The 16,381-nt window shown below is 35.4% G+C and overlaps 1 protein-coding gene across 2 annotated transcripts; it reads right to left on the bottom strand.

Annotated features, from left to right (window-relative positions):
* Positions 1 to 278: 278 nt before the first annotated feature.
* Positions 279 to 13,908, bottom strand: LOC143144572 (muscle, skeletal receptor tyrosine-protein kinase). Of its 2 annotated transcripts, none has more exons than XM_076307132.1 (9): positions 12,974 to 13,902; positions 5,048 to 5,263; positions 4,542 to 4,630; positions 4,292 to 4,432; positions 3,298 to 3,460; positions 2,806 to 3,086; positions 2,401 to 2,574; positions 2,168 to 2,326; positions 279 to 1,175 (listed from the first exon to the last, which is right to left on the bottom strand). In XM_076307132.1, exons 1-9 carry the CDS (start codon positions 13,029 to 13,031, stop codon positions 873 to 875), a joined length of 1,584 nt encoding a protein of 527 aa, XP_076163247.1. In that variant the 5' UTR covers positions 13,032 to 13,902; the 3' UTR covers positions 279 to 872. The 2 variants fall into 2 exon arrangements, with proteins under 2 accessions (XP_076163247.1, XP_076163258.1); XM_076307143.1 differs by having other exon boundaries at positions 1,036 to 1,175; positions 2,055 to 2,326; positions 12,974 to 13,908.
* Positions 13,909 to 16,381: the final 2,473 nt, after the last annotated feature.

Raw genomic sequence — 16,381 nt, 5'->3', positions numbered from 1 at the left:
AGTGTGTATTTTACTATTTACATCTACATCCATTTAAACAGTTATTATAGAACAAAACAGTATGAAAATTTGTAGTTAATCGTAAGTTTTGCTCTAGATCTTTTTTCTTTTTTGCATTTATTTATTATGCTCCATGAAATATTTAGTGTAGTATTTATCGAAAACGAAGCTTTGTAACAACAATAAGATTAAAATTAATAAATTAAAAACAAAAGTTTCGTCTATTTTTCATGTTATAGAAATTTAGGGGTACATTCAACAAAGGTATTATCAACATGAAAAAGTTTCAATTCGAATAACGCGAAAAAGATATATATTATTTATTATTACTGTTTCTGAAAAATCTCTTTCTAAAAAAGAAAACTGTTTCGACAAAATGATTTAATTTCTTCGTTTGTAGAGCTGTCGTAATTACATCTACATATTTAAACATTCACATGATTTGATCGATGGATTCTAGAAAAGAATCGCATAAAAGTTGAAAAATACCATTTTACAAACGCAGAAGATACTACTGTCAGATCCGATTAAACAATCGTGTTTCTTTCAATCCGACCCGATTCAGTCAATCCGACTAAACATACCTCAGATGAAATAACAAACTTATCGATATTGAAACTACAAAGAGAAATAACTCCGAATAACACTGTTTCAGGATTACCTTCCGTTCATGTTACAAGCAGATGGAATAATTTTTCGAAAACTGTAAGGGGCACAGCCGTAAAAAGACCAAAACAATATATGAAAGAGAAATTGCACTCAAGTGTGAAATTCTAAGATCGATGCTTTTTACGATTCAGGTCTTTGCTTCGAATAAAAACAGATCAAAGTAACGTTCGTTAGTCGCTCTCGAATTGCGATAAACACCGTTGTTAATCGGACAAAATTGGTAGGGTCTGCAAATATTCGTGTGGTATGGTCGGTGCTGGTAATAAATAACCATCAGGATCCAAGACGTCCGGCGTTCGAATGGTAACAGGTCCTTGAGGTGGCCTTGGCAAGGTACCTTGCTGTATGGATTTACCTTGAGCTTTTTCAAGTCTCTCCAATATATCCGCGAATTTGATTCTATCCTTGGGATCTGTTTTCCAGCACTCCCGCATCAGCTGACAGACAAACGGTGGACATTCTACTGGCGGAATGAGCATTATTCCTTGGAATATTAGTTTTACCACCTGAAACAGCATTTGATAAGAAAATGACGGTGCGGAGGAGATACATTTTGTCCTTAATAGTATATGTTTTCGCAGATCGATGAGACGTTGAACATCGCATAGTTTGATAAAAGTTGGTTTAGTGAAGAGAAACAAAAGTTACTGTGCGATACTTTAGCAATTCGTTCCAAAGCACATCTTTTCTGGTGAGAAAATCATAAAAATTGCAGCATATTTTTACTACTCTCTTTTACGTTCGACAATGGACGTACACTTAAGAATTATGGAAACGATGTAAGTCACAGTTGGACCCCAGGCTAGAATATTTTGCAATTTTAAATTGGTCGAACTAAACAAATGATAAATTCGATAAACATACATATTTTCCTCATTTTCCGAATTACTTAAGTATAACGAGAAAAACATTAATTATTTTTAAGCGTCGGTGTAGGTTTTAGTAACTCATCGTACTTCTTTGGGAAGAAAAATATACGTTTGAATTTTCAACACGACCCTTACTGTTGAAAACATTCCATTTAACACTATTTAATGAGAACCACGCGAAGGTGGTGATCAGAAGGCTAAAACTTTGGAGGATATTTTCAACCCTTAAAGTTTTCCAAATATCGTGGGGCGTGAAAAAAAAAATTGTAATATAGAGAAATGCGGATAACTTATACAACTGAACAGTCTCCTTCTATTGATACAATGGTCACGGAAGCTTAACGATTGTAGGAGCATATTTTTCTTGTATCATTTTAAACCTACCACTTATCTCGGGCGTAGATTTTTTCTTTCTAGAAGGGCGCCTTCCAAAAAGTTTGGAAACCACTGCCTTAAATTTAAGTTACCGCAGCTAAAAAGAAACACGTATACCTTATTTCTGACAGCTCTACGAACCTGCAAAGTTTTATCGAGAATCGAGAGGGAGGGGGGAGGAGAAGGTGGTGCACTACGCGGATGTGTTCCTCGACGGAGATGCGATCACCGGTAAAGCTAACATTTCCACTCACTTCTTCATTGTTGTGTCCGTAATATGGCTGTTTGCCGAAAGAATAGACTTCCCATAGAACAACCCCGAAGCTCCAGACGTCACTTTCTAGCGTGAACCGTCCATACATTACACTCTCTGGTGACATCCAACGAACTGGTAGAAGTCGAGATCCCCCTATCTGAGGAGAATGAAAAAATTTGTTCATCGATCAGTTACTTCGTAACTTGCTACTGTGAATTGCTATAAATCTACCTTATAATAATCACAAGTATACACGTCCCGCGACATGCCGAAATCAGCAATTTTGACAACTAGGTCGGAACCAACCAGACAATTTCTGCAAGCTAGATCCCGATGAACGAATCTTTGACCAGACAAATAAGTCATGCCTGCTGCGATCTGGATGGTTATCCAATGTAAAGACTCCTGTAACACGTGAATTGTACATCGATCAATTTAATCAGTTCATCGATCGAATATTCGTTAAGAACTCGATTTGACCTACACGTTAAGAGCTTGGCGCACTCTACTTCGTTTCCAATTCACATTCATCTTGCGTGTAAATCAACGCTTTCTCATTTTGTGTGTAACTTAAGAAATATACAAGTGAACGAAACAGAGGACATAGGGATCGAATACAAATCAAAGAAGATTCACCTGAGTCAAAGGTTGCAGTCCAGGTTTCGACGATCGAAGCTGTCGGGTGTTCGATCGCAAAACTTCGGCTAGATCCCCGTAAGGCATATATTCGAAAACCATCCACGGGCTGTTGTTTGCATCTCGAAGCACCACTCCTTTCAGTGACAAAATATTTCTATGTCCAAACGTAGACATGATATCTACTTCCCGCATGAAGTCTTCTTCAGCTTCGTGGGAGGCGGAATCCTTCAAGACTTTTATCGCGACGATTTCCTTCGAATCTCCTGTACATAATTCTCCTGAAACAATGAAATCTGTTATTAACGTTCCAGGCTAAAAGAAACAATAATTCCCAACTATGGAAGATACTTATAATTGTTACAAAGATACGTATACTTGTTGGTTAACAGTGAATGTCTAGACGGAAAATTTCAAATATCGAATGTACAGAAAACATATGCTGGCGGACAGAACTTGTACAACAATATAATCTTAAATTCAATTTAATACCTTTGTACACTTTTCCAAAGCATCCTTCGCCAATATCTTGTACAAATACGAGAGACTCGCGCTGCAGAATCGGTACCTCTGGCGAAGCGCAACTGAAATACTGTGGATTAGGTGTGTACTTATTTGCTAATAGCAACCCCTTCTTCAGATTCATCGGTGTCCCCTGAACAGAACACGTGAAAGATTTTTCGTGACAATTCTTAATCACGATTTAAGTAGCAAAATAGTAATGATAGATAGTTCGTGAAGTAAACAACTTTGGCAGAAAATCCTGTTATTCATAAATGAAACAATTGAGAGTTAAATAATGTAACAGAATATTAAATATCAAATTGACACGAGTTCGATAATTGTTTAAATTGTGCACAGTTATTATTTATGTAATTATATTCATTCAGAATAAGTAAACAAATATTTTTCTTTAAAAATTTTTATGAAAAATGTTTACTTTATTCGCTACGCCTACAATGTTATAGACGACGATTATAACACAAATAACGGAATAATATTTATTAAAAATGGAATACTAGCGCACTGTGTAATAAATTTGATTAGAACTTACACCAAGGTGATAACTTTTTATAATATTAGATACATAATATATATATATATATATATATATATATATATATATATATAAAATATGAAGTGAGGTATAGTTAGAAGTCTTTCTCCTTGAAGATATAAATAGAAGATTAAAGAAACATATGAGCGGAGTTATAGAAAAAAGTGTAAATAAATATTACATTTACGTATTGTATTTCCTACTCAAAAGATACGTAAATGAAAAATGAAGATTTCAATATTAGCATTTCTATCGCAGTTAATTTTAAAGAAGAACGTATTGAATTAAAGGTGTATTATATTAATTACTTTCAAAACGTCCGAAAGCATTAAAACGCAACGTTTCCTTTTTCACTTTTTTCATAAACACGTTAGGAAGTTTAGAGTTATGCCAGTTCTGAGGAGATGTAATATAACATGTTATACGAACGTCCAGGGAATTCCTTTGCGATTTGATGTTATAACTCCGTTTCCTGACGCAGTACACTATGCTCAGCAAAATTACTAATACGGCGATGAAAGCTATGGCAATTCCTATTATTTCAGGTACCCTTTGTCTCGATCGCTCTACCTGTTGGATAATAGTGATACACTCGAAACTATATTTACAAAAAATTTGATATACATTAATTAGATCCGATGTTCAACAATTTTAAAAGTAAATGAGAATATATAATTACCTGTTCAGCTTCTGGAAGGGCGGTCGTGCTATTGGTGGAATTACCATTTGGGGGTATTATGTTTGGTATAGGTCGTGGTGTTAGGGGAACTGAAAAATAATTGGAATATTCGTTATTTTTTTTTTTTTGTTCGTCGGTTGAACGCAAAGTGTTGACAACTGATTCAAATCGTCGTATTTCTGACAAAACGATAACTCTACGCGTTGAAACAATTATTTTTAATTTTGTCTTACGCGAACACAGGCACACTCTATCAAACTTTTATAAATGTTGGTATTTAATATCTAAAAAACAATGGAACTGATAAATCGAGATGTGGTTGGAATTACTGTCGCAAGGCAACCATATTGGTGAAATATTGCGATTGTTACGATACATGTGTAACGTTTCGTTGTTTAATTTTTTAGATTCATATCTGTACCGTGCTACCGACGCGCGGTAGCGTGTAAATCGTAGAAGCACACTATCGTTTACAAGGAAACATAGAAACTGGATCTAGGTCTGACCTATTAGACGATTTGGGCATTTTAAGTCAGCTGTCGGGGGGGACAAGTCGTGCGGGCAAACACATTTCGACGTATTGTCGTAGAATGTGCGGCAGGCCGCTTCTTTTCCACAAATATGCGGCCGATCTTGGCATCCTGTGATCTCGGAGTTCTCGTTGATAGGCAGCAGTCTCAGTGTTACTTCCGATTGTTGAGTGGATGCGTTCACTGATAATTCTGAAACAATATTTACGTGTTATCGGAACCGTGTCGGTTTGCTTCCAGCGTGTCTACGAGTAAATAAAGATGATTTTATCTGGCACGAAATGCACGAGGATGAACGTGTATTGCGAAAATTGAACGATCGTTGAGCGTAGCTCGAAGTAACTTCGGGGGGAATCGGTGTTGGGAACTCGTACGACGATTTCACTTCTGATTGGGAACACTGTCTCGCCTCCCGCTCTCATCCACGGATACGTTATACTCCATCCTAAAAAGTTAGCTCCGGTCTCGAATTGGACCATTGGGAAATTAGGTTTTCAGTTTTATTGTTACCGATAGAAATACACGGGGAGCGATATCAACGGTCTATATGAAACGGGGATCGATTTCACTTTAAACGATACCGAAAGCGCAACAGTTCGTTTGAAAAGCGCCGAAGTGGTGGTCGATTTAAGGTAAAGCCATCGAATTCGCAGGAGCGCGGTGGGCGGTTAATAAAGGGCGAGCTGGTAAGAAAAAGGGCTACATATTTGGATTGGGCCGGGCTTGGATGAGACAGTGAAGGCATTCATTTCGTGCTTGAAGCTTGTAACGGGTCAAAGCGTTATCTCTGCGGTCAGCGCTCCCCGACAACGAGTCTCGCTATGTGTACCTATTATCGCCCCGTATTCCTTGCCTTCCTATGCATCTCTACGAGGTTTGCTGTATTCATGAGATCGCTCGTTTTCTACAGAACGCTCCTGCGTTTCAGTTTTGTTGAAAAACAACGGCCCGCTTAGGGGAACAAGCCGAATCGAGTAGATACGTAGAACCTGGCTGTGATTACTACCACCACGCGATTTGGAGCATTTGGAGGGCACAGTAGCCGAGTCGTGAGCGCTTTCGGTAGGGTCGCAAGACTGTTCGACGGTATCCAAACATGTCCAAATATTTGGACTCTCTGGAATTTTCGATCGACAGTCTCGATCGACTAGACATTTTTCACGCGACTTCTGTGTACGTTCAAACTATTTTCGCGTTGTTCTGATAAATTTTATAATTAAATATGTCGCATTGTTTCGAGAATTCGTTACATTTTATAGAATCTGTCCAGGTTTCTAGCTGATTCATCGAAACCGATTTTAAATCGTTCAAATGTAACGATAATAATTATTTTTATTAGTTCATTACTGAAACTTGTAAAAAAAGAAATTTTGCATTCTTTAAATATACATTATTAAGAAACTTCATTTTTACACTTCGTTTAAAAAGTGTGAAAATAATATATAATGCGTTATTTAATCGATAAATGTCGTTATCAAAGAACGAATTGTTTACCAAAGTATCAAAATTGTTTAATCGAAAGTATTGAATTGAGAAAAAAAAAAGAGAAACGTTTCAATGCATATTAAATGCTGTCGATAGAAGAACGTAACGATGTAATTATAAATAAAATATACTACGGTTAACTCGTTGAGTATTTCGGAGACGGTAAAATTTCACGAAGAAGGATCCTCTGATCCGAAAATAGTGTTTTCCAAGTTTAAAATGTCTTTTCTTATAAAGTACGATATTACTGTTACCTACATCATTGATGACCTCTGCACTTTGTCGTTACTCGTGGTACGTGGAAGCTGACGATGGGTGAACAAATGACCCCTGATATCCTGCATACTTTGATGCAAAGCTGTGAGGGAATTACCCTTACGGCGTTTTACTATTAGGCTTACGTTTAATTGCGTTCTGTAATTGGTAACTGTGTAATTTTGAAACCATCTTAAGATTGTTTTGCTTTTCAGCGATTTAATATTCTTTTATTAATTATTCAACTAAACAGGAGAGATTGCAGCAGTTACACGGGTCTCAAGACGTCAGTCTCGCTGATAATGATAAATAGCGATAATTGTTAAAGAAATGCTGCGCAATGAAAAAAAATTCAAAAACACTTCGAGCAAGAAATTCAAACGCGTGAACCCTGGGCTTTGTAAGCTATGTAGTATGTTATCCGCTTTGTCAACTCAAAACATGTCGCGAGCTGCTTTTCTTTTAAGTAATCAAGGCTTATCTCATACATTGTAGAAACTAAATATCTTTGCACACTGTGTATTAATATAGTAACTAATGCGTACTAACACTAACTCTTAAATACAGCCACATTTACAAAAGAAAAAGATCACTGTTGTAACTTGCAAGTATCTTTAAGACTGTTATAAATCTTGATTTATCGTACACTTGTCTGAATACATATAATACAAATTCGATGGAAAAGTACTCATTCCTCTCTCCTTTCTAGTTTGATACTTTTTCGTTAGAAGCAGTTAAAAATGTTTTTGGAAATAAGTTGAACTGGCTTTTGATACCTTCTGTTAATTCGGTTAAAAGAAATTCATTTAGAAATTCAAAGTTCCAATCTTGATAATTTTGGTTCTTAAAACCTTAATACTTATTTAATTCGATATCATTGAATTCAAATAAATGAATGAACCAAATAGGAAAAATGAAATCATTAAGCTTCTAAGCGTGTTCTATTATATTTTATGTGTTTACGCAGGGTGATTCTAGAAACTGGGACAAGCGGTAGCTCTCTTCTACGCAAAGATACAAAACATTGATAGAGGGAGAAGTTGAAGGCCGTAATGAGGACTATCTTTCCAAGGCATACATTTTTTTGGTACAACGATGCAAACACAGTATACACTTACATTATATTTTTATAATAGATAGAATAACTGATCGTTTCCAAGATAATATGATTCTTCTCGTTATTCTGTATTTAAAAAAAATAACTTAGGACCATTGAAAATGAAATAATGCACGAGATATTTAATACTTTACGTTAGTTTCAGCTTTACGGTCCAAACGGTTTTCTTACTCGCTTCTTTATATTTTTTATCACAATTTTTAGGTTGCGTAACTGTTACGTTTGAACAATTAGTTTTATCTCTCAAATAATACTTTGCATGTGATCAATTCAAACAAAAGACTCCAAAGACATTTTGTCTTACGAAAAACTCTCCAGCAAGGCGGGGCACCGGCTCATAACGCCTGGATTGCAACACAATGCATAACGGAAACGTATTGAGAAAAATGGTTTGGCAAACGAAGTCTCACACCTTTGCCAACACGTTCGCACAACTTCAACCCACTCGATTTTTTCTTATGGGGTTCCTTTTAGGAGACACGGTGTACTCGCGGTCTTTAATTTCGATCGGCGCCGTTAAACGTAAAATTAAATCTAATTATTCGAATGTAACTAATTAAAAATCGAATGAAAATTTCGAAGAAACGAGTAAGAAAAAGTTTTCATCAGTGTTCTCCAAAATGGCTAGAAGCGGGTGGAATATCACAATTAAAATATAGACAAGTTTAACAATTCTAAAAGTATACTATTTTTATATGATTTTAAATCTATCATTTTTCTTGGATGCAAATATCTTTTGTTCCTTTTTTAGAATAAAGTAATTTCCTAATATAAAATATGAAATATTTTGTAAAGTATTATGCTTTCAATGATTGTATCTTAATATTTTTCTATGCAGAACGATGGAAAAAATTGATTTGTGTAAAACGAGTTATTTATAAAAAAGGGGGGAGTATGTATTGCACTTACACTATTGCGCAAAAAGAAGTTATATTAAGAAGAGACAGCAACAATGTTTCATTTGTTTCAATTCCTAGAATCATTCTGTAGGTACATATTGTAGAGTTTAGGCAATAAACAGTATCAAATAATTCATTAAGAATGCTAATAAGATTTTTGTTATACGTAGTTTCAATAGTTTTACTATCGTTAGAGGGTATTCAAGAAAGACAAACGTATTCACCCACGTTTATGTGCAAATCCAAGGTTTAGGCTGGAAATTACAATAGAGGCATTATATGTATGTGCGGGTGGTTCATCCTCCGAAACGCATGATTCGTAAATGATTCGGTCGCCATGAAACGAGATGGTCCACGATATTTTTCAGACGACCAACGAAAGCAGTTTGATTATCGAGTTAATTGAAATAATAAATTGTAAAGGAACATTAACTAACTTGTTTGGGAAATTTGATCGGAAAATATCTAATAAAACGCGCTTCTTAATATGGAGAGAATATTTGTTAAGAAACATTTTGCCGTTTTCAATGAAAAGAGAAAACAAAATCCCAAACGAATTAACCAAAATTGCTCGTACAATTTTCCTATCTACCTTTAGTATTTCCTTTCTCGGGACAAAATACAAGTACGGGTGTAGTAAAATACATAACTAATTCTTCTTACATTTATTCATTTTTCGGTTATCTAAATGTCATTCTACCAATACATACAATCAGGTATATATATCTATACCGCGCCCTAAAACTCTGTTAGGGTAAGTTACGACACTCCCAGGATTAACATGACGATGAGCAACCCGCTTTCATTTCCTTCGATGACGTACCATCAGTATTACTTATTTGTAACATAACACCACGCAAACAATGAACGGACTATTATCTTTACACTTGTTTATTTCATCAAAATCCATACTATCCGCGATAAATATTATTAATGAAGTTTATTTCTTGTTCGCGTTGTACATTATACAAATTTTATTGTACTTATTAAGTTTGACGTCCATTACTGTCGTCATCAATGTATTACCGTAAAATTTATATTTACGAGATGGTTCAAGTATAAATTTATATTTCAAGTAAATTTAAAATTTGTAACAAGTAAATAAACCTGCATAAATATTTATATAATTGTATTGTAATATAAATTTTCAATTGATCGCGTATTTGTTTACATTACGTACAACCATCGAGGGGCTTCTTTATTGTTACTCGAAAACTTGGACACAGCACACGTGGTTACCATCTTGGGTTAACGTTATCGGAAGGTCGAACACGTCGATATTAAAGATAAGTTAAAAGTCAGAAAAACAGGGTTAGTTTTTATACCCGTTTCTTCTTTTGGAAGTAGTTGGTATTTGTTCCAATAGAGATACGCATGAAACTCAATTTATCATTTCAACGTTTTAACTCGAACTTGAGACCATCGTTCTTAGAACGTTACTGCCAACAATACTAGATAAATTTCTACCAAAGTGCAGTTTCTTGTCAGACAGAAGTATAAATTATACATGCTTCTACGTTCATTCGTAACAAATTTACCCGTAGAGAACTTAATCGCTAACAAATTTTAGCCACGTCTTAATAAAATGAACACGAGCTTTACAATCTGTAGAAAATGTATACTAGGATAGAATTTAGACATGCTAAATTTGACCAAATCGTACAAGCGGGTATCTTAAAGTGTGAGGAAAAATAAGAAATGAAACAAAAGAAATGCAGAAGACACGAGAAGGTGACAATAAAAAGAAGAATGTTCAAAGTAATTTAGTAATGGCTCTCATTTTAAATAGTTATAAAAATCTAGAAGTTAGAGGAAAATTTGCAATAGCAATTTATACGATTGTACAAATATCTTAGCTTTCAAGTTGTAAAGGTGCAGAAGAAAATTTGTATAATAATATTCCTTATAAAATAGCTTTACGGCTCGAAGCGTCTGAGATTAGACGCTTAAAAGATTGCAGGTCTATTTTCATTTGTTAAAGTACAATCATAGTTTTCTAAACCCTTAATATCGTAGCCCTTTTCAGGGTGTATTGAATACTCTATAACTCAAGTTCATCCATGATTAGATGCAGTTGTATGAACGCGTGCGAAGTTATCACAGTCTTGTTACATAGTTAGATGGTAGCAATTATCCATGGTATACAAATTGGTACCTTTGAACACGATTGTAAAACTTAACTAGTTCTCCGAAGGATATTTGAATAAAGCACAGAGTATATATTTTCTCGTGGAGAGAAAAATTATTTAGGTTCACGTTTATTTGAGTTCGATAATTACTACACGATTTGGATTTGCCTTGAAATTGCTATTGCGTAACATATTTGAACATTCACATTTGTAATTAAATTTAGATTGCTTATGTATTGCATACCTTTTGTGCAAATGTCGCATACCTTTCTCATTCGTATTATTTGGAAAACTGTGTCCATCAGTGCAAACAGTGTTTCACTAACGTGATTCTTTATACAATCAGTCTAATACAAAAAATGTTTCACGAAGACTTTGGCAAAATTTTTGTATCGAACATAAAAAGGTGAACACGGGTTTAAAATAATTATATCTCCGTATGGTTCTTATTTGAAACAATTGCACAAGATATTAAGCACGCTATCAATGAGTGACAGAAACGAAGGGGTCAAAGGTGTGCAAGAGAGAGAGAAAGAGTAAAAGTTAGTCAGATTTATTAAAAATTTTATTTTTCTACAGCGTGAAGATTTCCTTAATATGATGAAATTTCAAATAAATTATCCGAAATATCTCGAATACATTCGTAAAAAATTATTTTATCAAAGTTATAAAAATATACTGTATATGCATAAATTTGATGCTAATTTTACCTTCTGTAAAAACGTTCCAGAAATATTTTAATCATCTTGAAAGCGTAAAAAGAAATTTACTTAATTTTTTACGCGAATATTTTAATGCGTATTTTAATAGTTTTCAATCCAGTAAAAGATATAAAACAATGGATATTTAATAATATCGTAAAAGGGAAAATCATGGAAAACATACTGAAAAGTGATAACTGGTACGAGAACATTTAATATAATAACAAGAGAATGAAAAATAAGAAAATGATGCAGATAGTAAATACTCGTCATTGGTTCAACAAACCTTTTTTCCTAACTTTTTTTCTCTCTTGTGGCGATGTGTCTGAAACGATTTATTAGCCAGTTTATCGTGTTTATAACAATTATAGCTGGACGTTATATTTCCATATTGAATGAACGTATGTTTGCCTTTAATTGTACGCATCGTGAGGAAATTTTTCATCATCTTTTTAATAAATCACCACACAACGAGAGCCTGTTTCTCGATCCATTAGATTAATGGCTACGATTCATGTAATGGCGAGACATAATCTAAATTCTATTGAATTTAAATCAAGTTTCGCGAGATTCAGGCCAGATAAATAACTTGTGGCTCGCTACGGAAAGTTTAAATTGCAATTAACTACAACTTAAATACGATTCGTTTCCTCTTTCCTATTGAAAACTTTAACAGAATGATATATTCTCCGCGTAATTTTTTATCGATTTGATACAATGCAGAAAAATGTCGTTTCACTTTTACCGATATACATATTAAGTACCGCGGTACTACAAGAATCGTGTTTCTTGTACAATGTTAAAAATTATGGTGAAATACTTACATTTCCTTTCCCTCTATTGCAAATTCTTACAAAAATTATTTACTTTATTCTACGGTAAGTAAATACATTACGAGATAAATAGTTTTCCCTGATTACTTAAATTTTTTTTTAAAGGTATTAAGGATACCTTCATTTTCTAAAACAATTTTAAACAAACGGTAGTTTCATTGCAGTACAAATGACGTTTATTTCGTTGTTGTTTGAGTTCGAGAGGGAGAACGATCGAAATAATCGTAAACGCATATTTTCTTTCTAAGTAGAACAATTTTGAAGGTACGTAATTTCTGCAAGCAGTTATGACATTTCATCGAACATTTAATGAATACTCCGAACACGTGATATATAAGTTATAGACACGCATACAAGAAATTTGTTAAATATGCAATAGGTGGCTTGATAAGTTAGATACGCAATCCGGTTCGTTGATTTTAATACTAAGGGAATAATATTGGATACTGTTACATGAAAATAGACGATATATCACGGACTTACCAGTTCGAGTTTCCGCAGAGGAGAGGCCCCTTCTTCTTGGTATTCTGCGTCGTTCCATCGCTCGTCGAAGAAACCAAAATGGAGGAAAACCACCCCTGGTTTCGGAAAACAATTATTTCGCGGTTGCTCGACTCACACTTTCCCTTTACTTATCATCGACACACCAACGGTTTCATTCTCTCATACTCCATTGTCAGTCTTCAGACTTTCCGATGTTTAACACTCCCATATGGATCTCGATCTCGAGAAATAACGCGACGAAAACGAAACTTGATTCACATTGTAGAAACGATCGAAACAGCACAATTTCCTTCTACGGCACTGAATCATTCGTCCGTTTCGATTTCCGTGAACTTCGTTGCCCCGAATGTCGACCGATTAATCAAGCAACGCGAACAATTTCTTCGTGTTTTCATCGCACTGACTGGACAATTTAGTCATCACGGATTTTCACACGATCCGGTACTTCGAACCCTGACGATCGATCGAAACGTAAACAACAGCCTCCTTCTTTCTCAGTCCTCGTCGGTGTGATCGAACCATTCGTCCATTTTGGTATTTCGTAATTTGGTGTCTGAGAAATCACCGAAACGATCGGAATCAAGCTATCGACGAACCCATTCCGATCGAAAGGGTGAGATAGCCGGCCGAAGGCGGAGCAAGAACTCAGGGCCAGAGGGCCAAGGACCAAGGACCAAGGACCGTGAACCGAGAACCGAGAATCGAAGAGTTAAGCCGGAAGAGGAAACCGGCTGCTAGGATAATTCGAGGAGGGTCCTCTATCTTCGACGGACGCTTACTCGAAACTAAAGACCGACTAAAGACCGTATTCGAGATCTCCCTCGCATTCCCGTACACACGGAAACGCGGTCACGCACACACGTGCGAACGTTTTCGTGGCACGCTCACGCATTTCGAACGCCGGCCAAGGATTTACGCGAGAGACGAGCGTGGTTCATCATCGCTAAGGCTCGACCTACGCTATCGGAGAAGCCAGAAGAGACGGTTCTTCGTAATCTCGTCGCTTTTTTAGCCGACTTAAGGGTAAAGCCTCTTGTTGCGCTTTAATCTCCGACACGTGCCAACTAACAACTCCACCTTCGTTTCAATATTATTTCCGTGGCGCTTTCCACGCCATCGCGGAACGGACCCTGACGATTTCCAGTCGTTGACCAATTGTAGACTCTTCGAATATTGCGATCGGTATTGATCCTAGATCGCACCGTGAACATTTCGTTTTCGAGGATACAGAGAGCACGATACCGATAAACAAAGAAAAATGGAGAACGAAAACAAAAGGGGAATTATCGTGTATCGTAAGTTTAATTGTGCAATTATTACGTGCCCGTACGTAGCTCATCGCTTATAAAAGTGGTAAACGGTAAAAGTCGGTGGTAACTACAATTCAATGTAATAGTTAAAATTTTTTAATAAAAATCACGCGATTCCCGATTAACCTACGTCTTTTCATTACGATCGGGTCTAACTTCTTAGAAATATTATTCTATATATTTCTATGGGTTCCGGTAATGTGAATAATTAACTATAAATGCACGTTTCGTGTTCGGAAACAAGTAATTGCAAAATAATCTTTCCTTTGTACGAAATATTGATTTCTCACTGAAAATATTCCATGATACAATAATAACGCGATTGTTCAATTAAGCCATTGGTGACAAAATCTTGATATATCGCAGCTAAACATCTTTAAGGCATTTTAAGAGTTAAAAATTAATAACTAAGCCCATGACACTCCGGATATTAATAAAACAAATGAGCTTTAAACGTGTACCGTATCTTTCTAAACCGTGCCACTGGTAAAGCCGTTGTAGACTTTGTATACAAACATGATAATCGTTTAAAATGTCATTCGACAAACGGTATCTCACAATCAGCCAACACACAGACGTACTCGGCGAATTTTCACAATTCGACAACCTCGAAAACCAATTATCTCTCTAAAGAACTCTAATGTCGATGGATCGATACATTTACGAAAATGTTAAAAAAATGAGTTTTTAAAGACAATTGAATCTGTGTAACGTGAATGAAAAGTTTGTTAACTTCTTTAAGCAGTAGTATGTTTTAAAATGGATACTGCATCTTTATTTCATCTTCATTCTAACGAAGAAAAAAAAAAAACCACCGTGCACACTACGTAATTTTACATCGTGGTATAAGAAAGCAATAACGAGCAACAAAATTATTATATTCATCGTTCAAAAATCTCATCAGTTACTTTCTCTCAATTGTTTTTAATTATATTGACTGTTTACGGGTGACGATTACGGATGACGTGTTGAATTAGCTATGATTCACAAAGTCCTAAAACTCAAGTTTGTCTCATGTTTGTGACACGAAACCTGAAATAGACTACCTGCCCCTTCTTTATCAGTTAGGAACTTCCCTTGTTCCACAATATGCATTTATACACGTAAACAAACATCATAGAGACACTGTTCGCGTCTCCATTACTCATAGAACCACTTTCTTCGTAATCCGGAAGTGATCTTTCTTCCTGTAACATGTATACTATATACACCGTATTTATACAATTCGATTCACGAGGAAAGCTTTAGAATGAATTATCGGCGTAACTCGACGACTTTCTGTATAAATATTTAAATTAAGTATTATAGTCTATAGCTAAGAAAAAGAAAAAAAGAAACGATTCAACGATCAAATGAATTATTTCCGTTCTAAATCCACTTATTTGAACGTTTAACAGCATCGTGTAAAGGATCTGATATCTATGAGTTGTTATCGACAGTGTTAAAGAGATGCGATCTCAAAATAAAGAGAACGGAAGAAACGAAGCGATCAGACGGTTATTTGTACGGGCATGCTTGCATATTACGCCACTAATAATTAACCAGTGTATATCGCGATCAGTTTGATACACTGCTGTTCAACTGGGCGCCACTTCCCCTCTCCATTCTGCAGTTCGTGAATAACTTGACTTTTCAGCTTCTGATCGCGATAAACAAGTCAGCCGGAGTCACGACCATACAAACTCTTCTACGGATGTGCCCGCGTTCGTGTAATCTCGTTTAATCAGATGTATGTAAAAATTAGCTTCTCGTTTCGTTTAACGTTGTTCGGTTCCTCGAGTGTTACGTAAATTGAGGAAAGAAACGTATTACAAATTAGACTGGTAATTAAAAGCAGCGCAATCAGAAGAAACGAGGAGAGGGAGAGTGGATCCCTTCCTCCGCTATGAAAGAATTAAACTAATTTTCTCTTTCTTTTGTATAATCTATTTATTTATTTACGTATATAATGCGCTTATAAAAATATCAATATTGATGTTCACAAAGTTCCAAATATACCGACAAGGAATAAAAATAGATCGGAGTTGGAATTATAGAAAGATAATTGTTTCTATGTATAAATATTTATATGAACAAA

This window comes from Ptiloglossa arizonensis, chromosome 1, assembly GCF_051014685.1.
Source record: "Ptiloglossa arizonensis isolate GNS036 chromosome 1, iyPtiAriz1_principal, whole genome shotgun sequence".
Taxonomy (NCBI): Eukaryota; Metazoa; Arthropoda; class Insecta; order Hymenoptera; family Colletidae; genus Ptiloglossa; species Ptiloglossa arizonensis.
This window is presented reverse-complemented; position numbering and strand designations above follow the sequence as displayed.